Source organism: Salvia hispanica, chromosome 3, assembly GCF_023119035.1.
Source record: "Salvia hispanica cultivar TCC Black 2014 chromosome 3, UniMelb_Shisp_WGS_1.0, whole genome shotgun sequence".
Taxonomy (NCBI): domain Eukaryota; kingdom Viridiplantae; phylum Streptophyta; class Magnoliopsida; order Lamiales; family Lamiaceae; genus Salvia; species Salvia hispanica.
The window spans coordinates 40,080,200-40,104,128 of NC_062967.1; the positions used below are offsets into that span (position 1 = coordinate 40,080,200).

A 23,929-nucleotide genomic window follows, 5' to 3' on the forward strand; every position below is an offset into this window, starting at 1 on the left:
GTCAAGACACTTCGCCAACCGGCTGGAGCGAAGAGACAATATTTTGCGCGAAAACAAGAGGCCGCTAGGAAAGATGTTGAGCGAGCTTTTGGTGTACTCCAAGCGTGATGGGCCATTCTACGCTGCCCGGCACGAGTTTGGCACGAAGATGATGTCGCGAATATTATGATAGCATGTATCATATTGCACAATATGATAATAGAAGATGAAGGATTTGCTGCAGAACGTTGGGCACCGGAAGATGGTGCAAGTACAAGTCACGGCGTTGCCTCCGCGCCGATACAGATGGGTGTACCACGTAGTAATGAATATCTGATCCAACGTTTCGCTGATATACGCAGGAGCACAACACATGACCAACTCCAGGTCGATTTGATTGAAGAGGTCTGGGCACGTAGGGGAGGCGGCGTAGCGTGAAGAACATGTGTGATTTTCCGTAGATCAAATTTTCGTTGTAATTTTCCCCTCACTTTAATCCGACGAAAATTTAGTTTTCAATTTTAATTTTATTGCACTAGCCGTTTTTATCTAATTATTTTTAGTCCGATAATTTTAATTGTAATTGAATTAAAATATATAACAAATAAAATAAAGTGAAATGTGGCTAAAAAAATGTCCACTATTGCTGCGGACACTTTTTCTTTGACCGTGGACAAATAAAAAGTGGCTATAGACAAAAAACGTAAAAGTGTCCGGCCAAAGTGTCCACTCTATAGTGGATGCTCTAACAGCAATATTATATCCATCCCTACACACGGTTCTCATATTTCTACCATCGAACCATCTTTTATGGATTATAAATCGTTGGCCATGACACAAACTTCAATTGTAACCATGAATCAGATTCACACAAAAATAACACAATCATAATTCATACGTAGTCAAGTATCATCAAGTTAATCAGTCATAACCACGACTGAAACCTGATTAAGATTATGATCGATTTAACGTAAAAAATGCTGGAGATATTTTAAACAGGGGCAAATAGGTGTGGACAAGGAAAAAGAGGAAGCAAATAGGAAAACGACGATTTGGAAAGCCGTTACGCCATGGATGACATCAACAAATCATAGGGACCGCTACTCTACTACCGACCAAATACGTCCACCATAAGCAAAGTACAAATTCCAGAATTTTCCCTTTTCTACTGCCGCGCTCAACCACCACCGATCATTTCGAGGAGACTTGGATTTTTCTCGCCGCCTCATTTCTCAGGTGAATTCTTCGTAATCACCTTTTTTTTAAATTGCGTGTTCATTAATTGGACCGTGCTGCTTGTCAATTAGGTCGTGCGGATGTGATTTTTTGTTGGAATTCCTACTTATTTGATCAAATTCATGAGCGCATAGCTTATTTTCAGAGGTAGGGAGCACTGGAACGAATGAATTGATAATTTTTTGTGAAAGTATATGTTTGTAAGTGACATTAGGGGTTTGAGGAGTTGTAATTAGTTGGAAAGAAGCATGATCTAGGTGTGAGCGTATATGATATCGGTTTAGCACGAATGTTCTTATGCGTGGATGTGGTTCTAGTTGATTCCTTATAGTCTAGTTCACCTACACTAATTTAGAGTAGCCGGAGAGACACCAGTTTTATCCAGGAGTTTGGTTGGATAAATATGCATGTAGCTCTTATTTGGAGTTGGCATGTTATGGAAGGAGAATCAGAACATCTATTACTCAGAACATGCTGGGAACTAATGAAAATTATGGAATAGATATATGAGGAGCAAAGTTCCTGATAAGTGAAACTTCCCTTCTGGCAGACTTGCTTGAATTAATGACAATTATGTGAAAGACACATGAGGAGCAGAATTTCCTCATAGCTGAAACACCCTTTCTGGTAGACCCTGCTTCGCCTGAACAAAATCATTCAAACTATTTGGTCTATAATGTCCACTGGCATAAACAATGCTTGGAAGCTAAGTAACTTTTAGATATAATTAGTCCGATGCATTTCCAAGTGGTGGTTATGAACTGAGAACATTTTAGATGATGGCCAGCATGTGATATTTGCTTACCTGGTGTTTGATTCTAGAATTGCTGGTTTTGCAGCAGTTACGCCTGGTAGTGTGAGGGAGAAAAATTATTGAGATTTGCTAAATTCATATTCATTACATGATAAAGTCTATAAAAGGGACCTCATGCTCAAATGGTTGCATAGTCACCAAGGATGTGTTTTCTCAAAATATTCCTTTTACTAATGCTAAAGGAGAGATGTCCATGCAGTCTCTTTATTTTTCACTCCAACTGCAAGTTTGTTAAAGTGTTAGCAGCCACATCTCTTTTGAATGATAACAGTATAATCAAAGAAAGAGATATAAGACCATCTGAATTTCTCAGTGGACTTTCATATAATGTTTCAGGGAAATTGTGGATTCGGATTCAGGAATATGAGCACGTACATTGATCTTAATGGAAATCATGAATATCAAAATAGCCAGGATTCCAAGTCAAAAAGTATATATATTTTGAATGGAATCTGGGGACAGTAACTTGGTGATATATATCTCTTTCAGAATTAAGTTGAGACAGCTTGAAAAAATTGGCCTAAATTTCCTTCTTACAATCATTTGCTCCAAACCCGCTAGACTTGCTTAGTCCAATCTACTAGCCTTAACTGTTATATTTTATCCTCCGCAATATTTTTTCCTACATATTTAAGATTTTCTGGTGTTTTCATTTATATAGACATCTCAAATAATTTTTCAGTAGAACATTTAGAAATGTTATATGCATTAATAATGTGCCATTGTCATGTTTATCCTGACTTTCCCGAATCCCTTATGGCATATGATATTCAAACCTGATCAATTTTATGTAATATGTGCTTCAGTATCTGTTAGGTACACAGCTGGGAAAAGATCTGCTTCCAAATGGGATGGGGAAGCATCTACAAGAGACGTGTGAAAGTTTTCACGCTAGCTGTTGTAATCTACCTGGATTATAAGGTTGTAGTGCTTCTAGGTTGCTGTCATTGTATAAGTGACTTGTGTGTCACAGTGACTGGAACATAGTGTTTTCAATGTTGGACTACTAAATGACTATGATGCTCATTTTCTTATCTTTTTTTCCTATGTTTTTTTAATCTGCAGGCCCTGCAAGTGAGAGAGAAATGGACAAAGGGTTCAAAGAAGGATGAGCTTTGGGAGAAGGCTCATGAATGTAATGCCAAGCGTGTTCTTAAATTGATAGTTGAGCTGGAAGGCTTATGGGTGAAACTAGGACAGTACCTATCTACACGAGCTGATGTACTTCCCCCAGCCTATATAAACCATCTAAAGCAGCTGCAGGACTCTCTCCCCCCTCGCAAGCTAGAAGAGGTAATTACTAATTAATTTATTGTAATTCTGAGGAAATATTAAAAAGCAAAATGAAGTCTCTTGACGCTGTCAGTGTAGCATCTAGGCAGTAACATCTGGAAAAAAAGTAGTAGTAGTATATTATGAAACATATAACTACCGCAATATAGGTTGATGTATTAATTTGCTCCGATATATTCATGGTGCTGGCTACATTGTTAATACATAACATGCTTCGTTTGAGCAGGTTTGCCTGATTATAAACCAGGAGCTGGGGAAATCGATGGACGATCTCTTTTTGAATTTTGATAATACACCACTCGCTACAGCATCTGTAAGACTCCAGCACTATAACTATTGAGAGGGGGGGGAACTTATGATTTTCTATATTTATGTTCAGATTGGAGGTGCTAATGTCGTATAAATAAGCAAGATCATAACCTAATGTCTTAATTCATTTTCTGTACGATGCATTATATTAGTGTATGGATAAATGCCAATCAACATTTTTAGCCAAATATGTAAACTTTTTTATTTACATATGATACTGTCACCTCTAGCTTTTATGCAGCTTAGAATTCCTCTGCATTATAAGATCTTTAATGTTACATTTGTTAGCACCTGATTTTATTGAACTTAACAGAAGAGATTTTTACAGAAAACCATCTAGATTCAGTTGAACTATTCTTATAGTTTCTCTGCAAGGTACATCAAAAGATATATGATAAAAAAAAGTATGCTTCTGTGAGACATGAGGATGATTCTGGCATAATTTTTATGTTCCTTCTATTTATCACAAATACGTCAATGGGTTTTTTTACAATGCCCCTCTCCCTCTCTTGGGATGCAAACATATTTTTTGGATGACTCCACTGCTTTCCACTCTATCTTTCTGCAGATAGCTCAAGTTCACAGAGCAACTTTGCGTGATGGACAGGACGTAGTTGTTAAAGTTCAACATGAGGGTATAAAAGAAATCATATTGGAGGTTGTTTTTGGGTCTTGAGATAGTTTTATTTATGATGCACATGATATCTATGTCCTGAATTATTTGTTTTGATAGGATCTCAAAAATGCTAAGTCAATAGTTGATTGGATTGCCTGGGCAGAACCACAATATAACTTCAATCCCATGATAGATGAATGGTGCAAAGAAGCACCCAAAGAACTTAACTTCAACATTGAGGCTGGTAAGCTAGTCATAATTCATTGGATCTGTGTCTTATTTTCGAATCCTTTGACACTTTTAAGTGCTTCTCTTGGTTTTTGTAGATAACACTCGGGAAGTTTCTAGGAATCTTGGCTGCAAAAGTAATTTTGATGATAACTTCATAAACCGTGTGGAAGTCTTAATTCCAGATATTATTATGGTATAGCTTTTTCTAGATTCTTCCAACTGAAGTTTTTAGCCTTTTATGACCGTTTACCTATGGTCTAGTTATATGTCAAAAATTAATGATCTGGTGTTATTAGACTAATTTTTTCATCCAGTCAAATTGCTTTAGGACAAATACAACATATCTGGCTGAGTTGATTGATTACATCTCTCTAGTTCAACTCTCATGGGTTTTATAAGAGAGACCTGTTTCCTACTCCTACTTTCTTCCGTCCATTTTTTCTGTTTACTTCCACTCTGACATTGTCTGCCTGAAATTGCATTTAATTACACCTTAATTGTTTACATCTCTTCAATACTTAGAAAGGGCATACTCGTCAGGTATATCTAACCCCTTTTTGGTTTGCTTTCCTGCATGAGAGAAGAACGAAGTTTTGATTGCATATATACCAGAATAAAACAATACCCTAATGGCTAGCTTTGAAGGATACCTGAAATGGTATCCGTGCATAACAAGGATTTAATCTTTCCCAGACTATGTTCTCTGAACTTTGTATCCACATTACGCATTAATATTACTTACAGTGATATCTACTTGTGGAAAGTTCATCAAAAAAAAGAGAAGATTTTTTTTTGCATTTTCCTGCATTACCAAGTTGCTTTTCTTAATTATATGGTAATTTCATAATTTTCTCAATTTGTGTTATGCTGCAGTCAACTGAGAAAGTCCTAATCTTAGAGTATATGGATGGAATACGTCTAAACGACTCAGTTTCTCTGCAAGAAATGGGTGTTGACAAACAAAAACTGGTTGAGGAAATTAGTCGTGCATATGCACATCAAATATATATTGATGGATTCTTCAATGGTGACCCTCACCCTGGTACCATATATCTTGAATCTCAGTCTGGTTTTGTTCTTTCAGTTTGTTAACGAAATATTTCATCCTACTATTTTTTTTTGCAGTATCATGTATCTTCTCTGATTTGATGCAGGAAACTTCCTTGTGAGCAAGGCTCCTCCACATCGACCAATATTACTTGATTTTGGGCTTACAAAGAGGCTATCATCTCCTTTGAAACAAGCTTTAGCAAAAATGTTTCTAGCATCTGCTGAGGTTAGCAGCCTTTCCTCCATAGTGCTCATGTTAACCGATGTCCAAAATATATCAAATTGATAAGTTTTGATAGATCATCAAAACAACACCAGTAGTAGAAAATTAGCTTGATAGTTCATCATGGGAAGGACAGTTTGATGCTTTGAGCCCATAGGTTTAAGCCTGTGATTCTTACATCTATATCACAAACTCTCAGTCAGTGAGACTAACAAATCGACTCGTTCTCATGGCCATGTAGAAGGGAATGGAATTACATAGGTCTCTGTCAATGCTGCTAAGTTCAGAGATTCAATTAAATTCGTAGTGTTTTTTTTCCTTCCCTTTGCTCTGGGTACGAGCACTAGTTGGGCAGTTGAGACCCGTGTTGGGTTTCCTCTAGAAAAGTAGAAGCTCTCTATTTTCTCTTTTATCCGAGAGTTAATATCATATGTAAACTTATTGGGCCTGTCAGATCTTTACTGTCCAGGTCATTCGTTGCCATATTTACCTTCTTAACTATGATCCAGTGTTTTTTTCCAATTTTTTTGATTGAAATCCATGTATTATTGTTATTATTTTGTCAAGAAAACTTATGTGCTGCTTATTGCAGGGTGATCATGTGGCTCTTTTATCTTCCTTCACGGAAATGGGACTTAAGTTGCGGTTGGATGTACCCGAGCAAGTTATGGAAATAGCAAATGTCTTCTTCCGCACTTCAACCCCAGCAGCTGAAGCCGCAGTAAGAGACACATATTCATTTTCAATATAATTAATCGTTTTGTATGTACTGAGTTGTTTCCATTATTTGGTGAAGAAAACAATGAAAGCTTTAGCTGAGCAAAGAGATAAAAATATGAAGGTCCTTCAAGAGAAAATGAAGCTCAATGAGAAACAGGTCAAACGATTCAATCCGGTAAGTCCAAATATGTCCTTGGTTGTGATGTTATTATACAATTAGTGGAAAACCTCCCCTCATGCAATACCAAACAAAAGTATTTCTCAATGTATTCATATACATATTTTCTTCAGGTTGATGCTTTTCCAGGGGATATCATTATATTCAGCAGAGTGATTAATCTTCTAAGAGGTATCTGATACCTTTTTTGTGTACACAGTTCTTCTATTTGGTATACATTTCCATAATTAATGAACTGACATGGATTTCAGGTCTTTCGTCATCAATGGGTCTTCGTGTTAATTACGTGGATATTATGAGACCATTTGCAGAATCTGTTTTACAAGGGTAAGCTGTGATTTCATGATTTTTGTATCCTCAGGGATGTTCATCCTCTAGTGGAAACTTGTTTCAGCAATGTGAACAAAGGGCCAGCAGCTAATCCAAACTGGATGCATGACACTCCTATCCTTTCTAGTGTTGAAAACAAGCTTCGAAAGCTCTTAATTGAGCTTGGCAATGCTGATAAAGTGCTTGGAATACAGGTAGACATTACTGCAGAATAAGTACGAAATCCTGTCTATTTAAAGTTATTTTCCTAAAAAAAAAATACAATGATCACTCTTTTCTTTGCAAAGAACATGCTAGATATCTATTCCTTTGAGTTAACAGGTTTTGGTTGTTGAAGATAAAAAGACTAAAGCAAAATGAATCAAAACTTCATATTGTTTATATTCACATATGCATATCATTTCCCAAATTATGTTAGAACCCTATGCCAGTTGGAAATGTGAAATCATCGAGCTTATAGAATATAGAATATATTGGCAGGATATGTGGTCATTTATGGTACATACTCCCTCTTATTTTACTTTCTCTCCACTTTTATTATCATTTCTTCAAAACGAGTGCAAAAAAAAGTGACTCCATTACAGTGGAACAAGGGAGTATAAGTCTAGATATTCACCCTTTTTTATGTAATTTACTTAGTCATTAAATTAATTCCTTTGACATCTCATAGTGTGTTTGTCAAGTGATAGAGCTTGTGCCCTTATTTTATTACAAAGCCACTTGTTCTTGCTCTATATTAGTTCTTCTGGCCTATCTGAGAAGTTCTGCTGTTTTTTCACTGAACTTACGTAGGTCTGTGCCTATAAAGATGGAGAAGTAATCATTGACACTGCTGCTGGGGTCCTCGGAAGATATGATCCTAGACCAGTTCAGCCTGACAGTTTATTCCCTGTTTTCTCTGTATCTAAAGGAATCACAGCAGGAATGGTTCATTGGCTTGTTGATAAACGGTATGCAAAAGTTGTTAATGCTATGTTATATTCATGTAGGCATGAAGCGGCAGATCTATTTATGCAGCTATGGTTTGCCACTGTTGACAAGCTCCTATTTAATACTCCCTCCGTCCTACAAAAATAGGCCATTTGAGGTTGACACGGGTTTTAATGTGTAATTGGTAAAGTAGGAGAGGAGAAAAAGTAGTTGAAATTGTGTAGTGGATGGTTGAGCCATAAATGATGAAGTAAAATAGAAGGAGAAAAAGGTTGTCATAAATGGATATGGACTATTTCTATGGGACGGACGAAAAAGGAAATATGGCCTATTTTTATGGGACGGAGGGAGTATGTATCTATTCTCTATGTGAAAATAATTGTTGCATTGATATCCAACAAATTAATTGATTGGTCCTCACACGTGATTTGGTTGGAAAGGAAGGTTCAGTATTAACTGGTTAAAATTAATCCAGCAGGAAGCTGGACCTTACGGACAAAGTTGAAAATATATGGCCCGAATTTGGATCAGATGGAAAAGACAAGATAAAGGTAACATTTTTGGATGTGTGCTAGTTTTCACATGATGATGACGAATCTATATCTGTTTGAAAATACCCTAATAATTAAAATAATCTGTGGTGTTAGTGAAGTGCAGCCATCTTTATTTATTCACCAAATGATGTGACCTAACTTGCAAATTCTTAACTCTAAGATTGTATTAGAGTATAGTTATCATGTAACTGTCTCCAGCTTGTTTCTCATTTCAGTTCTTATCTTTGGATGATGCGTTCAAAATACTTTTTTATTTGTTCTATTAGGTTCATCACGTGCTTAATCACACAGCTGGTTTGCAAAATGCCATGGGCAGTGTAACACGCGAAAACCCTCTACTTCTGACTGATTGGGATGAATGTCTAAATTGCATCACAAAGATGGTGCCAGAGACTGAACCTGGAGGTCAGCAGTCATACCATTACTTGTCTTTTGGCTGGTTATGTGGCGGTATTATTGAGGTAAAAATATTAAATTGAAGATCTTATTCTTTCAGTAACAAAATGATATTGCGGATTTCAATCTTGTACTCCCCCCTAGCTTAATTACTTGTGCCACTTTGACCTAACACAGGTTTTAAGAAATGTAAATTATAGATGTGGAAAAAGTAAGCAGAATGTTGGTCCTACTTTTATATATTAGTTTTATAATAAACTGTAAATTAAATGAGTTAGTGGAATGTGAGCTTCATTACCAAAAATAATAAAGGTTAAGTGGAACAATTAATAACAGACGTCCCAAAATGGAAAAGTGGGACACATAATGGGGGACGACGGATGGAGTATTTCCCTCAGACCTCCCACCCCTTCTTCTCCCTATATTTAAAATTATCTTCTTATGTCTGGGTTTAGGGACAACATAATTCAACCTTGGAATGTGGTATGAATACTATAGCTTGTGGCGTGTGAAGCTCCCTTCCTTTTATCTTCAACATAATTCGCATGTCTTGATTGTCTATGATACATTAAGAGCAAAGACTCGATAAAGGTCCAATTAAAACTTCTATTTTACCATACTGCTATATTAATTTGACCAAAAGTCAAAATTTGCAAAGATGAACTATTCTTACCGTTCGAGAAAATTTGTGAAACTTTTTGACTGAGAAATGCTATTGCTCTACATCTGTTTTCATGAAACAGATGGAGAGCACAGTATTCTGATTATGGTGACCTTACAAGACAAAAATGATTATGCTGATACATGATACAACAAACTTTCTAGGTACTGGTTTAAGTTAGTCATGTTGGTATATGTAGTTCCTAAGAGGAAGCTTTAGTTCCTCAGCCCTCTCCTCTCTTTAGAATAGAACCTGAATCCTGAAACGGAGAAAGTTTCACCTACTGTTTTTCATGTACCGAGGAGAAACTCCCCAGTTCTCTGCTAATTGAACCAACATTTACGTTGTGAGGCTTATTATCATTTTTATGTTGCAGCATGCATCAAAGAAGAAGTTTCAGGAGATCCTTGAAGAAGCATTTATTCAACCTCTTAACATAAATGGCGAGCTATACATTGGAATTCCTCCAGGTACTTTTAGACTCTTCATGTATAATGTCTCCTGTTGCCACACACCTTGTACTCGTTCTTATTCCTAGTTTTCTAGTTCAACATGGGGGTAAATATTAAAGCCATCAAGTGCAGTTCGTTGAACCTTTGGGAAATTATATTAGATCGAGAAGAGAGGAGTAAGATTTACCAAAGTTTGTGTTGTAAAATCTCTTACATATGGTCTAAAAGTGGGAATCGAATACTTTAATTGTTAGATCAAGTCCGAAAGGTCTCCAAGTCCAGTACAGTTTAGTTGGTTGGATAAGAAAAATGATCTAATCTTTCTCCGTAGTCTTCCTTTTTCGACTGTATATATCTGACAATGCAATTTATTTCTGCTAGGTGTGGAATCTCGACTTGCCACTCTCACATCTGATGCGGAGGACATCAAGAGACTCTCCGAGATGGCCAAAAGCCGGCCAGATATTCCAGCCAGCTTCCAGTCCCAAATGCAAGACCCATCCGAGATCGCATCTGCTCTTCCTGCTTTATTTAACACTCTTTTTGCACGGCGTGCCATCATACCTTCTGCTAATGCACATTGCTCAGCTCGTGCTCTTGCACGCTATTATGCAGCTCTTGTGGATCAAGGCGCGATTCCACCACCACATGCTTCTCCTGCCGAACCCAAACTGGGGAGCCACCCGCACATCCCCAAATTCACATCTCCAAAATCCACCAAAAAACGAAAAGGTTCCAAGCACTCACGAAACAATTCCAAAGATGGTAGCTCTTCAAAAAAGGCTAGCGGAGCCAACTACACTAAGGTTCCCAGTGAAGATGTTAGCAGCAGCAGCAGCAGCATCTCTGTGGCTATAGGTGAACATGGCAACGACCAAACAACTGCTAAACTTTTTACCAACAGCAGAATCCACTATGCATTCGTGGGAGCTGGGGATTACGAGGAGTTGACACTTCCAGGTGGGCAGTTCGGTCTTGGTTTTAAAAGATCTTACTCAGAGGATGGTAAGCTGATTGGCTTCGGGCATTCTGGACTCGGTGGATCAACAGGCTACTGCGACATTGAAAACCGATTTTCTATTGGCGTAACGTTGAACAAGTTAAACATGGGAGGCGTGACTGCTAAAATTATGCAGTTAGTCTGCTCAGAACTCAATATACCACTGCCAGCAGATTTTTACAGATTTTCGGAGAGGATAGCTGATGATGACTCAAATATAGCACCTTTGATTAATTGATACATATGTTTTTGCTTAATAAGGGATGAATACTGTCCAAATTGTAGTTGCATACTTCATATTTAAGCTACCCACAGTAATATTGACATGTACTATATTTTTTTGACCCTACTTATATATTACTGCTAATTTTTGGCATCTCTTATATATTGGCATTGTGGCCTGTGGGTGGACTTTTTTCTCACCCTCCATTTACATGATCATATGATATCAGTGACACTTAACAGGGACAAAAGACTTTGCCACCCAAATTATAATGTTTTTTTGGATACTATCACTTATCATCTAATTACTAAAATAATTAGTACTCCTTAGTAGAAGTCCTACTGTTGTTGATGTTTCTTTTGGGCATGAAGATCAAGGAATAAACGCTTAGTGTCTCAAGTGTAGAGAAAATAAAGTATATGAATGAAGAGAGAATGAAGTAAAAAAGATTAAATGTGTTATTTTTACCATAAATGGAAATGACTTAACTAGTAAGAAACTCAACTATAGTGTTACATAGAGACTGGTGCAAAAGTCATGTGTTTCAAGTGAAACGCATAGTCAAAATTACACACAGAGCCTTGCTCGAATATCCTTGTGTTCTCTTCCCACGAACCACTTGTGCATCGTTACAGCTCCTTGATACATGGACGAATGCCGCCTTCTTGCAGAAGCAAGACAATATTCAGAGATCTGTGTGTAATTTTGACTACACTGGCAAGAGCAAGAGCTAACAAACAACCTATCTCTCATTCCTCCACTTGGAAAATGATATGCATATGCCAAGCATCATTATTTTATTGCATTCTGTTCCCTCTATAGCTCTTCCCTTTCTTCTCTTCCACACCACCTCTTCTTGCTCCTGAGGCCTTTGTGTTCCCAAATTTGAGTGCCACTATTGGCTTCATATACATCATCATCCCAGGATTATGCCTCTTCTCTTTAGGCAGTGGCTTCAGTTGAGGTAACCAGTACGCCACGAACTCACCGTCTGGATCATAGCTCTGAGCCTGAACTCACAACATAATCAGGTTGCTAACATTGTTCTTCTGTCCCAATCCCATGAAGAAAAGACTGAGAAAAGATGAAGTTTAACATACTTGCTTCGGGATGCTGAAATACCGATCCTCTCGTGGATCATTCCCAACACCTAGAGCGAGAGGTAAAGAACATCAGCTACTATTTGTCAATACAGAATGAATGATGGCACAAACGAATATCTCTAGCATTGGAACTGACCTGCTCCATAGGTCCAGTTACCGTAGTTGGAACACGGATCATAATCTAAGAGACAAGACTCGAACCATTCTGCTCCCATCCTCCAGTCAACGCCCATGTCTCGAACGAGAAATGAGCATACAATCTGCAAGATAGACGTTCGCATCAAACAAACTGACAAACTATAACATGTATGGGTACTGATTTTTAAGTTCACCTGTCGCCCCCTATTCGACATGAAGCCAGTAGCCAATAGCTCTTTCATGTTTGCATCGATCAGAGGATACCTAGAATTGCACGATAACGAATCAGTCAACAGAAATGGACACCAATTTTCTTTTTCGTATGAATACATGGGAAACATAAAGAAATTACGGTCCTCCAAAGACATACCCGGTCTGACCATTTCGCCAAGCATCAAACAGTGCTTGGTCTTGGCTCCAATTCGTCTGCACTCTTCGTGGACCACCTGTAACGTAAAATATACCATCTTCAAGAAATCTTCGATGTTGTGGATGTAGCAACATTCTTAACAACAGAAGTGTATACGAAACCAGATTTTCTTAGAGCTGATCATATTCTGATGCATTTTACACTCTTGAGGTCGAAACAAGTGCTTTCATTGACAGTCATGTACTACAATATTCCTTTTCCCTTACCAACATAAAAGAGAGAGTTTCCAGCCTTGATTGATAGGAATCTGAAGTAGTCTCTCCATATAAGTTCAAACAACACCCTGGTGATAAAACAAGTAGCTTTTCATGGACATCCTTCGACAGTTTCTACACGACATAATTAATTTCGATGTGTATGATCTCACACAAAAACACACATTGATAAGGAAGGCAAAAAGTGGAAAGTACCAATATGTGGAATCATTTGATACTCTCAGCTTTTCATATCTCTTCACCTAAACAAATCAAACTCTCGTTGATATCAAAGTCTTAACCCATCGTTGCAGTTGATTAAGCATGATATAAATTTATCGAATATGGATGTAAGTCGCGTTATACCTCTTCATAAATAAAACGAGGTGAAAGGCTTCCAGAGGCAAGCCAGGGAGAAAACTTTGTCGAGTAGTCAGGTCCTAGCATCCCGTTTCGTGTCACTTTATATGCCTTCAAGAGATCCTAGTAAAAGTACACATTCAAACTCATCACTTCACTCATTATGCTCAAATCCAGAATGACTTCAAATACTTGGTGAATCCGAAGAAAACACTCGCCTTCTTCCAGAAATACTCTTGCACTCTACTCAGTGCCGCGCTTTCGCCCCCTGTGAACGCTATTCCTTTCAAAGCCTTTTCTGGCTGAATCCCAAGCATGGAAGCATCGGGGATGCATCCCCAATCTTTAACATCGGGCGTGGGACCAAGTGATGCCGGAATCTTAATGCAACTCCTAATGGTAGACTTTGATTCAACCGACTGTATGTTTGATCATAAAACATCAAACACATCAGAGAGCCTCTTCTACTGACCAAAACAAGCACTGAAACTGAAACGTATGATAAAGGAAATGCACCTTACGAAACTGAGTATACACGTCTGGCAAAGACGTGCAATTGAATGGAAGGTCATCGATGTGGTACATAGTACACCCCCAGATCAAATCCAGATTAGTAGACTTATGCTTAGCAGACACACCCTCAGCTAATGGTGGCGCGACTTTTTTCAAATTCTTGGCAACCAATCTCTCGACATGTACTTCCTCACTGCACGTTTCTTTCTGAGCATAAACCTGTTATTCCAACCAACAATGTTCCGTTTATAGATGAGATCTAGTAAGCCGACTAGCTATGTTAATACGAAAAGAAACGTAGAAAATAGAGTTACTTAACAGTGTGGACTCCATATGCTTTGGCAAGTGAAGGAAGAATCTGCTCTGGTTTCCCCTGTTGAATCATAAGGTTGAGGCCCCTTTTCATCAAATTTTGCTTCAAATCGGATAAACACTCGATAAGAAACTGCGATCTCATAGCTGGGAAACAAAAAAAATAAAAAGAAGTTACATTAAAACTACGCGTAATTCATGCCAAACATTCCATAAATTTACACAATTTAGTATACAACATTTATGAATTCAAGAAACTCCAAACAGCAAAGAAGGAAGCAAAACTGCTGGGGTGCAAACCACATCCCACGCCGGAAGTAAGTAAAATTGAAAGCAATACATAAGGGCTACCCCAACTACATTAGTATGATTGTATGAAGCTATTTGGGAAGTGTCCCAAAAATTAAACCGTAAGGGCATAACCTAAAGTGGACAATATCATACTAATGTGGATTCAGGTGGGCCTAGTCGATCACAAACAAAAACTCAAATTATAATGCACACAAGAAAAATACACGAAAACATGGCAACGAATACCGTGAAGGTTTAACCTAAAGTGGAAAATATGGTACTAATGTGAGTTCAGGTGTGCATAGTCGAACGCTCACAAAAACTCAAAACATAATGCACATAAAAATCCTTAAACATCACCAAATGCCTCCAAACAGATGAAGCAAAATACACGAAAATGTGGTAACCAAGTATGATACTAATGTGAGTTCAGGTGTGCAACTCAATTCCCACCTCGGTTGTGAGAACAACTGATATGGGGAATATAGACTAAATGAGCTCTCTCTCCTAATAGGCTAGTCTTTTGGGCTGGGTTCTCCTGTTTAGTCTGTATCAAACGCTCACAAAGACTCAAAACATAATACACATAAAAATCCTTAACATCACCAAATGCCTTGAAACAGAAGAAGCAAAAAACGCGAAATGTGGCAACGAATACCTCCAGTTTTCGGGAAAGCAAAGTGATGCGTGGCGCCAAACAACCTCGGATCAACGCAGTAAACGGGCAAGAGAGCCTGAGACGAAGCCCAGGCCTTGTGCAAAACCTCGTTATCCAAGATTCTCAAGTCGTTTCGGAACCAAACGATAGCGACTCCTTTGCCTTTTCGCGGCGGCATTGCGTCGGAAGTGTACCTTGTGAAGGTCTGGTGGGCGACCCGCTCCATCTCATCCGACCCGAGAGCCGGAACCGGGTGGATTGTCTGTGCGGCTCTGGCTGCATTGGAACACATTCTGCTTGAAAAAGGTAGGGGGATTTTGGGATTGAATTTTGTAGGGGAAATGAGAGGGTTTAATTTGGAAATGGAGGTGAAATTTTGGATCATGGCTTCGAACTGAATTGGAGTTGACAAAGACGAGGAAAGTTGAGGCTGGTTGGTAGTTATTTGCAGTTGGGAAGTTGACACGTCAGCGTGGTGACGTGGCGGATTAGGGGCCGGAGATGTCAACCAACTGTCATAAGTATTTCTCACTTAGTATTTGACAATAATTCAGTATTATGGTCCGAAATTATCAAAATAATATGCAATCAATAACTAACAGACAAAGAAAAAAGGAATAAAGTGTGAAAAATGATGTAATTTTATCGACTTGAAAGTTGTGAACACGAAACTTTTTATTAACAATACGACTGATAGTCATAGGTAAAATGTGCATTTTTACGTATTTATTTTAAGGCTAATAGTATCAACTAAAATCACAAACTTTGGTCAAAATTTGGTATTTTTCAAGAACTTAAAATTTTGTCGATAATATCATGAACTTGCATATTGTAGCGAATTTCCCCTAGTTCGATTTTTCTCTAAAAATAAATTTGATGTTGGTTGTAAAAACTATTAATTTTTGCGACTAGATTTGAAATTCTTGGAAAATACCAAATCAGGTCAAAATTTGTGATTTTAAGGACATATTTAATGAAATTTTGAATATATTTATGCCTCATTTTTAGTAACCCAAACGCGAAAACAAGTGAAGTTCATAACGACCATGCTATACAATAATAAGTCACAAATGGTTACAGGATTACAGCAGGTATACCTAATCCAAACAATTCAACAAATTAGACTTGGAATTACGTATATGACGAATCAAATGTTTAATGGTTTAATATATAGGTCACATTTTGAGTTTATTCATGGCTTCTCTTATCAATATATTTGGGAGGATACTATGTTATAGTACTACTTAGTTCGGACTTCGGAGGCGACGACGAATTCTCAGATGGCCAAATCTCCCTGCACCGGGAGAGGATCCCTCGAAAACGATAGGTAAGTAGCCCGTTGCACCTTCGTATCGCTTCTGTATCTGCACATCACAATCGGAACGGGGAAGTCATGTACATTATGATCAATCAGACAGTGCAAACAGAGCATTTTGAGGTACCTGAATAATTTGCTCGTTGCTTCGTAAGCAGTTCCTCCCGACAATGCAAACAGTGCCTCCAGATCCTCCTCCGGTGATTTTTGCACCGTACAAAGTACCCTCACCCGCCCTAGAGTGTTTGCTGTGCTGCATTTCTTGCACTAGCTGCACCACCCGGTCTGTCCCATCTGAGCCGAGCCCACAGGCGCTGTAGCTATAGTGGCACTGTCAAGCAGATCAACACCACAATCAGCAGCCGTTTTGAATCAAAACTCGAACGAGAATATCCAGTTGTATACAACATAAAGCTACCTGATACAATAATTCTCCAAGAGCAGTTAACTGATCATCTGAAGTTGCTGATGTTAGTAATGCTTTAAAGGCCTGTATTCATACAAAAACCAGCGTATTACTAAAGATGAAGACGATGAATATGAGAGATTTCAACACCATGATTCACATATGATAGATCATAGGAAGACCTTATCTCATATACTTGTAATAAACTAGGATCACAGAAGATATACCCACTGAAGCTTTTATATATTCAAGGAAATTTTAATTTTTTACTATTTTTACCTTGACACGGAAATTTTCGTATATAGGATGCCTGGTAGCTGCTCTGAGTCCATAGTTTCTCTTCATATCAATCACAGTGACTGGATCGTTATGGTCAGCATATTTCCTCAAGAAAGCCTCACCGAGTATCGTTTGAGGAAGTTGATTGACATAGAGAGCTTCGTATCTGATATCAATAAACCAAAAATATATCAAACTGGTGTACATATGATAAGAACAGCCTCATCATTCAACACAGAAAGAAAGGGAGAAAGAAATGCAGACAGAAATTTCTAGGCCTATTGTTTACCTATGCGGTGACAAGTTGCATAAGTAGTCCAAGGAAGCCTCGGTTTCAAGCAGTTCGATTCCATCTTCTTCCAGATCATCCGACGTCACACCATTTGCAGTGGACTGTGATAGCAATTCTGCAGCCACGGATTTAATAATTTTTCGACCCATGAATGCTCCTATTCTGACAGATCCATAATCAGCACCACCAACACTGCCAAATGATACACCCGTTCAGTAACACAGACTCAACATTAGTTAAAACATTTCATTGCCAACCAAATTACTTTAAGGTGACAAACAGCATAATTCTCTGTCAAATCAATTACCTATGCCGGATTCCGGAATCAATTCCCCAAAATCGTATGTGACTAGGAATGTCCACGAGACCTAATACCTCAGCAGGCTGCAAGAAACAGTCAAGTGGCAACTCAATGTCTTTTCTTTAAAATTACAAGAGAAGATATGTCCTTCCCATGAATCTGGTCAAATACCTGACAAACCATTGCGAGAAGTTTGTTAGCTTCACCACACGCAGAAGTCATCTGATCCATGACACCACATGGAGCTCCAACTACATGATTTTCCACCTTCCCACCGCAAAAATTGGAAGTGTGAGAGGACCGCAAAAATATCAAAGTTACAATATGTGTCTTAGTGAATATGCCTGTGATATTCACATATCAAAAGTTAAACCTTTTGGCAGAGCAAAGCAAGCTGTCTTGGCTCGATATTTAATCCTGACAAGCACATATTTCAACACTGTTAGCATATACAGATTAATGCAAATAGCAGCAGAATCATGAGCAGGAATTTGATTGCTAAGTGAGCAAAATCAACTATTTTCTTCTCTAGTTGATAATATAATCCTAGATAATAACCACTTCATATTCTTGTGAAAATAAAATTTTCCCACCATTAAACTAGGTAAAACTGAGACAGGTATAGGTAAAAAAGAGACTGCATATCGCTGATGATGAACCGCGCATGGATACTGGATACTAAGAGAAGCCAGTTTATAATAACTTAAAAAACTGAGAATGGTGAGCACCATGAGAAGCGGCAATTGCAGACATTGTAGCGACCTCCACAGCTGCAGAAGAAGAGACACCTTTGCCTTCTGGCACAGCAGAGGATACCTAAAGGATTGATACCGTTACAATTCAAAGTAGTATGACAGGTATCACCAAATGATAAGTATTTCAGATTGGTAGATTAAGGCAAGAATGAGAGCAAGCAATCAAGATCCTTCGTAAAAGTAATACATACCAGAACACTAATACTATTCTCAAAGTGAACTCCCAGTTCTTTCATCAGAACCAGAATGGTCCCCGCAATATATGCTGCCCATCTAGGTCCAGAATATGGTGAGTTTATAGTATAAGAGATAATCTAGAAGCAGACAACATCATAGTTTAAAACCTTTGCGATGGATCCCGAGCAAAGAAACTTCTGGCATTTTCGTATGACATGAGTTGGTCTCCGTCCATAAAATCTGACAGATCCATGTCAAAGGTAGGTCCCCGATTGCTTAATTCAGATCCATATGATACCTGAAAAGGGTAGGATATAAAGATTAAGCAATAAACACGAGTATTGATGGAGACTGGGAGCTTCCAACAGTTTGATTATTGATCTTATAAAACTTCAGGGCAAAGGTATTCACATACAATTTGCAGAACAGGAGTTGGGCCTTGTCCCTTAGCATTCTGTCGAGCCAGGGCGTGCTTCCACAATCTCTGTTTAGATGGATGGGACTTTTGTACTGCAACGTGACAAGCTTCTCTAGTCGGCATCTGTAGACATTTTAGGACAAGCAGCTGATAAATCATTAAGGCAATGAAAATCTATGGTGAAAATAGTAGATGCATTTAGCTTATACTCCTTCCGTCTCATTTCAATAGGTAATCAGATAGAGACCGTCCTTCAATGGTTGAAACGCAGTAACGCACCTGAAGTACAAGGCTTCCCGAGTAATCAGCTATTCCACCCATAACATCCAATCTTCCAGGTGCTCTTGCCACAAAAATGTCTTCCTGCTCAATTGTTCACAACCAAACATAAGAACCTTGACAATCATATCAGTTCCATGCCAAAAAAAAAATATGTGGATAGGAAGTACAAGCATGGAGTTCAGAAAACACCTCCCAGTTAAAGAGACCTGCAGCAGCTTTTCGTTCCCTCTTTTGGAGCTTCTCAGTAATTCCAGAAACAAGGATACCATCAAGTTCTGATAGGCTCTTCAAGAAAGTCATGGTATCAGAAAGGCCCATACAATCTCCGTGAAGAATCTCAAAATCTTCAGGGCGTCTAACAGAAATACAAGAAAATGGTAATTTTTGAAATCTGTATATCAGAAAGAACAATGAGGGGCATGGATGAGAAATGAGAAGGACTAACGATGGCGTGAAAAAAGTATCTTCATTCATGAGAGTGGTAGGAGATCCAGTGCGGAGACCAAGTTCATTTTCAGCATTTGCATACCAATCTGGGATACTGAGATCTCTGCCTGGAGCCCTTTGCAATTGATACCCAAGAACAATAGCATCACGCAATCTCCGAGCCCCACTAAGCTAAACTCAAGCCAAAATGATAAAAAAAAAATCCACTTAGCAGTTCAATCACATAAAAAACAACATCTCTCAAATAAGAAAATAGGATCCGACATTTCAAATTTCTTATGCATCAACAGTAAAACAATTTAGCTCACCTTGTCTGCTGCATAATTTTTACCATAGGCTGTATCTTGCAAAATTTTAGCTGCAGCCTGTAATTTAACATAAATCAGATTGTGTGTGTGAAATAACGATAAAGCAGCAAGACCCATTAATATTCTATTCATTGTTCTTGAGTACATGACATTTATATGGAGTTGACAAAAACGAGATTGTCAGACATAAACAGAAAAACTGCACACCTCTCCGCCGTTTATGCCACCCTCGTAGCTCGGTTTTAAGCTAAGCGCATGTTCGAGATATGGTCTCCAGTGTCCAGTTAATAGGTCCCTTCTAATCATCTCAACACCAGTTTGATAGAACTGAAAAAAGGACTGTATTTCATCAAATCTGGTGAAGCTACAGACTTATTTCAGAAAAAGGTACCAGGCCATTGTAACGAGCTATGAAATAAATGTTTCAACCCGACAGCATAACCAAAATTTACCTCTAGCATATTTCTTAAAAATGGTTCTTCATTGAAGTAGTCCCGGCGCACAAAGACAAATGGAATCTTGTATGCAAGGGCCTCACTAACTGTTCCGTATCCAATTTTGCCTGTCATTTAAAAATAAATACAAGCTTCTATGCAACTTCACTTTGTTAACACATAAGATATGAACAGAAGTTATATGACTCACCTAGCATGCAATCAGATGCTGCTATCAAGTCAGGAGTGTATGCATCTTTTGCAAGTTTCACAAAATTTGGAGGAAGGTCGAGACTCTCAGACGCACCACATACCTGAACATATAATCAACAAAATATTTTACCCTTGATTCTGGAATCCAATTTACATAAAAAATCCTTGAAATTTGAAAAACAATAGTTAAAATGAGATACCAGGCAAAGCCAACCGCTTGGCAGGAACTTCTCCTGCAAAGTCCAACCTGAGGGCTGCAAATAGTCACCGTGCAATATCGATCAAATGAATGCAACCCAAATAGGGAGAGATAAAGGGTATGGACAAATAAAATGGTTGATTAAGGTACCTGTCCACCAAAGTTGAGAATGACAGTCTTCACATCCTCCCCAATCCCGAGTTCTTTCCTAATCTGGAATAGTTTAAAGAGTATGAATAAGTAAAATGGTGTATCTACTAACCATTAATCCAGTCACAAGTTCAGAGGTGAAAATCTTTTGTTTACCTCCTCACGGGGCTTGTGCAACCTCCTCACTACCAAAGGTACATCAATAGCATCACGAAATGCAGGCACTGTAGTAAAATAAACAATATGAGATCAAGGAAATAAATTCATCTCTCGAGTTGTTACTCTATTGAACGGGAAGCACACACAAAAAGTCAAAAATAAGAGAGAAAAGTAATGAGTTTTGTGTTGGTGTACTTGGACAGTATCCTGGGAGACGGATAAGAAATTCACAATGCGAATAGTCCTCAGCAATCTGCAACACGCAAGCATGACTTCATGATTTAGCATTGAGATTCTCATTTAACAATGCAATTCCTACAGCTTGAGAAACACCGAATTCACCCAAAAGAAACCACAAAATTGAGGAAATAATTTCCCCACCAAAACAAGAAAAACTAAAACAACTTAATCCCATAAAACATATGTCCGCCTAATTTTCTCAATTGATTTTATTCCTTGCCGTAGTAGCCAATGCTTCCAAATAATAAACATTATCTTTGAGATTTACTAATAGCTATTTGGACACTTCATCAATACTTCCCAACTCAGGACAAGGACATGACCAACCAGTGTGCTAGACAATATAAATTTTAAAAGACAGATCATGCACATAAAGTTATATTCATAAATTTTTTTTACTGCAGTTACCTGCCAAACTATGGTCCGGTGGTGATGACCAGCAGCCATTACGTATTCAGCATAGATGAAGTCCCAACTGCAAAAATAAATTTCCATGACCACATTTAATTTCAAAGAAGAGAATGAATATGTAGTAAAGGAAAACATAACTACAGGAATATGTAAATCATGACAGAGGATTTGTTAGAATCGTTTGCGTTCCATAGGCAATCGCTTAGTTCAGGGCAATAATGTGGCTTAGAAACTCACACCATAAGTAAGGGTCAACAGTATGTCCAGCCACGGTATCATGCATGCAAGCAAGAGATGGAGACAGTACCTAAAATTGGTGACACAAACAGAGCGTATGCCAGCATCAGCTGCTGCTCTGCAAGCAACTGGAACGACATCTGACACCTACACTTAAACATATTTGAAAGAGAAATAGGTAAAGAAACAGATCTGATCTGAAACACAATGCCACCACATGATTCATGATTAAAATCCCTCTTGACATAAAAAATTCTTCCCCCTCAAATTTTGTGTGAAAACAGCATGCTATGAAATACTAGGAGGGATTTTATATTATACTTAAAGGGGGTAAGGTATGAACTTTACCACAAAGTCTGCCCTGATGGATTTCAGCCACTCTACTTCAGTCGCTAAAATAGTCTCACGAGGTACTACAGCTGTCTCGGAATACTATAAAAAATAGTACAGCAACAAGAAGTTAAAATGGATCAGGATAACTATGACATGAACTCTGCAAAGTAACAAGCAATACCTTCTCCAAAGACGCAAGGCGATCAACTGTCAATGCATCTGCTTGAACTGCTCCACAATCCAAGAGCACCTGCATAACAGACAGTAGACCGGTTCATCAGAACTATAGAGCAATTCATCATGAACATTCCAGAAGAGCAAACAGACCTTCCGTAGGAAAAGACGAGGAGACTGTATTTCAGTTGTGAAAACATAATCTGGTGCACCAGTGACCACATGAACATCGTGCCCAGCAAGAATGAGATGCCGAGCTACCTATACAAGAAAAACACAAATTCATAGATAGTACACACAAGAATGAGGTGAATCCATCACAGTCCTTAGATTCCTACTCAAATTAGAAAAGAAATTCTGTAGGAGCACAATACAACTATGCAACTAATAGCAAGAAACTGGAAGTTGAAGATCAACTGATCAAAAAAAGTGACTTTGTGAGGATGCAAGAAAGTATTTTTATTTTGTGCATATACTCCATTAAGCACTAGAAAACCAAATACACTAAATTTATCCTCTTGTTTAGGGATTTTCATGATCGTTGAAAAATGCTCCCAGAAAAGAAGAAGCAATTCCATCAAAACAGTTGATTGTAATGTAGTCTTCCTTAAGCATGCCAAAGTAGCACAAAAAACGAAATTTGACAAAACACAAGCAAATTGCACAAACACAGAGAGAGAGAGAGAGTGAGATGGACCTCGACAACGCGGGTGGCATGGCCGAAACCATGGCCAGTGACATAATAGGCAAACACTAGAGGTCGTTTGGCAGAATCTTGTGCTCCCATCTCTGCTGCAACCAACAATAATTACAAAGAACTTCCCCAATTCGCACCAAGAATATGGGAATTGAGGAGCTAATAAGGGTATAAATTCGAATGAGGAGAATAGTATAATTAAAGGGAGCAGTGTTGGAGGTCAGCTTTGGGAATGAGTCAGTCCCATAATTTTATCCAAAACGATGACGCTGACTTGAAACATGTCGAATGATGTTACATCGATGCTATCTATCTCCACATTTTCAACAAATACTGACTATAATAACGAAGATACAGTAGTGATGATGATGTACACGAAACACGTTGTTTAAATTGAATAAAACAAGAAAACGAATCCACAGTTCCGAATTATTTGTATTGTTATTGGGATATGTTGTTTTTATTTTGGATAATGTTAACAATGGAGAAGATATCATCGTAATCTCGA

At 38.2% G+C, this 23,929-nt stretch overlaps 3 protein-coding genes across 7 annotated transcripts; 1 reads left to right on the top strand and 2 right to left on the bottom strand.

The window, feature by feature from the left end:
- Nucleotides 1-987: 987 nt before the first annotated feature.
- On the top strand, nt 988-11,348 carry LOC125213942. 5 transcript variants are annotated; one of them, XM_048114747.1, is made up of 20 exons: nt 988-1,215; nt 1,287-1,362; nt 2,846-2,950; nt 3,095-3,322; nt 3,549-3,635; nt 4,200-4,289; nt 4,365-4,491; nt 4,574-4,671; nt 5,352-5,520; nt 5,633-5,754; nt 6,344-6,472; nt 6,548-6,646; nt 6,763-6,820; nt 6,901-6,976; nt 7,044-7,173; nt 7,772-7,929; nt 8,385-8,460; nt 8,730-8,924; nt 9,897-9,990; nt 10,354-11,348. In XM_048114747.1, the coding sequence occupies exons 3-20, from the start codon at nt 2,876-2,878 to the stop codon at nt 11,208-11,210; spliced, it is 2,868 nt and encodes a 955-aa protein (XP_047970704.1). In that variant the 5' UTR covers nt 988-1,215; nt 1,287-1,362; nt 2,846-2,875; the 3' UTR covers nt 11,211-11,348. The 5 variants fall into 5 exon arrangements, with proteins under 5 accessions (XP_047970704.1, XP_047970703.1, XP_047970702.1 ...); XM_048114745.1 differs by having other exon boundaries at nt 989-1,215; nt 2,836-2,950; XM_048114746.1 differs by lacking the exon at nt 1,287-1,362.
- Nucleotides 11,349-11,630: 282 nt separating this feature from the next.
- LOC125212319 (cryptochrome DASH, chloroplastic/mitochondrial) lies at nt 11,631-15,682 on the bottom strand. Its single transcript, XM_048112448.1, has 12 exons — nt 15,195-15,682; nt 14,253-14,392; nt 13,937-14,152; nt 13,639-13,839; nt 13,427-13,543; nt 13,277-13,323; nt 13,073-13,149; nt 12,807-12,882; nt 12,631-12,700; nt 12,435-12,558; nt 12,296-12,345; nt 11,631-12,205 (listed from the first exon to the last, which is right to left on the bottom strand). The coding sequence occupies exons 1-12, from the start codon at nt 15,577-15,579 to the stop codon at nt 11,993-11,995; spliced, it is 1,716 nt and encodes a 571-aa protein (XP_047968405.1). The 5' UTR covers nt 15,580-15,682; the 3' UTR covers nt 11,631-11,992.
- Nucleotides 15,683-16,223: 541 nt separating this feature from the next.
- LOC125215807 (L-arabinokinase) lies at nt 16,224-23,698 on the bottom strand. The gene is made up of 29 exons (XM_048117367.1): nt 23,422-23,698; nt 22,878-22,985; nt 22,732-22,800; nt 22,566-22,649; nt 22,288-22,364; nt 21,978-22,044; nt 21,525-21,582; nt 21,327-21,394; nt 21,171-21,233; nt 21,022-21,075; nt 20,820-20,922; nt 20,627-20,736; nt 20,382-20,501; nt 20,175-20,231; nt 19,865-20,037; nt 19,609-19,774; nt 19,417-19,500; nt 19,135-19,260; nt 18,887-19,017; nt 18,734-18,815; nt 18,516-18,603; nt 18,161-18,204; nt 17,959-18,054; nt 17,794-17,870; nt 17,484-17,678; nt 17,195-17,360; nt 16,928-16,999; nt 16,637-16,840; nt 16,224-16,558 (listed from the first exon to the last, which is right to left on the bottom strand). The coding sequence occupies exons 1-29, from the start codon at nt 23,509-23,511 to the stop codon at nt 16,439-16,441; spliced, it is 2,952 nt and encodes a 983-aa protein (XP_047973324.1). The 5' UTR covers nt 23,512-23,698; the 3' UTR covers nt 16,224-16,438.
- Nucleotides 23,699-23,929: the final 231 nt, after the last annotated feature.

Excerpts from the sequence above, each read along its gene's own strand:
- LOC125215807 (XM_048117367.1), bottom strand. The coding sequence starts at position 23,511 with ATGGGAGCACAAGATTCTGCCAAACGACCTCTAGTGTTTGCCTATTAT. Across the intron at positions 20,737-20,819 it reads AGCATCTGATTGCATGCTAG|GCAAAATTGGATACGGAACA; the intron begins GTGAGTCATATA and ends TTTAAATGACAG. Across the intron at positions 17,361-17,483 it reads TGCAACTTGTCACCGCATAG|ATACGAAGCTCTCTATGTCA; the intron begins GTAAACAATAGG and ends TATTGATATCAG.
- LOC125212319 (XM_048112448.1), bottom strand. The coding sequence starts at position 15,579 with ATGATCCAAAATTTCACCTCCATTTCCAAATTAAACCCTCTCATTTCC. Across the intron at positions 13,544-13,638 it reads AAGAGTATTTCTGGAAGAAG|GATCTCTTGAAGGCATATAA; the intron begins GCGAGTGTTTTC and ends TACTTTTACTAG. Across the intron at positions 13,324-13,426 it reads CTCGTTTTATTTATGAAGAG|GTGAAGAGATATGAAAAGCT; the intron begins GTATAACGCGAC and ends TGATTTGTTTAG.
- LOC125213942 (XM_048114747.1), top strand. The coding sequence starts at position 2,876 with ATGGGATGGGGAAGCATCTACAAGAGACGTGTGAAAGTTTTCACGCTA. Across the intron at positions 6,473-6,547 it reads CCCCAGCAGCTGAAGCCGCA|AAAACAATGAAAGCTTTAGC; the intron begins GTAAGAGACACA and ends TATTTGGTGAAG. Across the intron at positions 7,174-7,771 it reads ATAAAGTGCTTGGAATACAG|GTCTGTGCCTATAAAGATGG; the intron begins GTAGACATTACT and ends GAACTTACGTAG.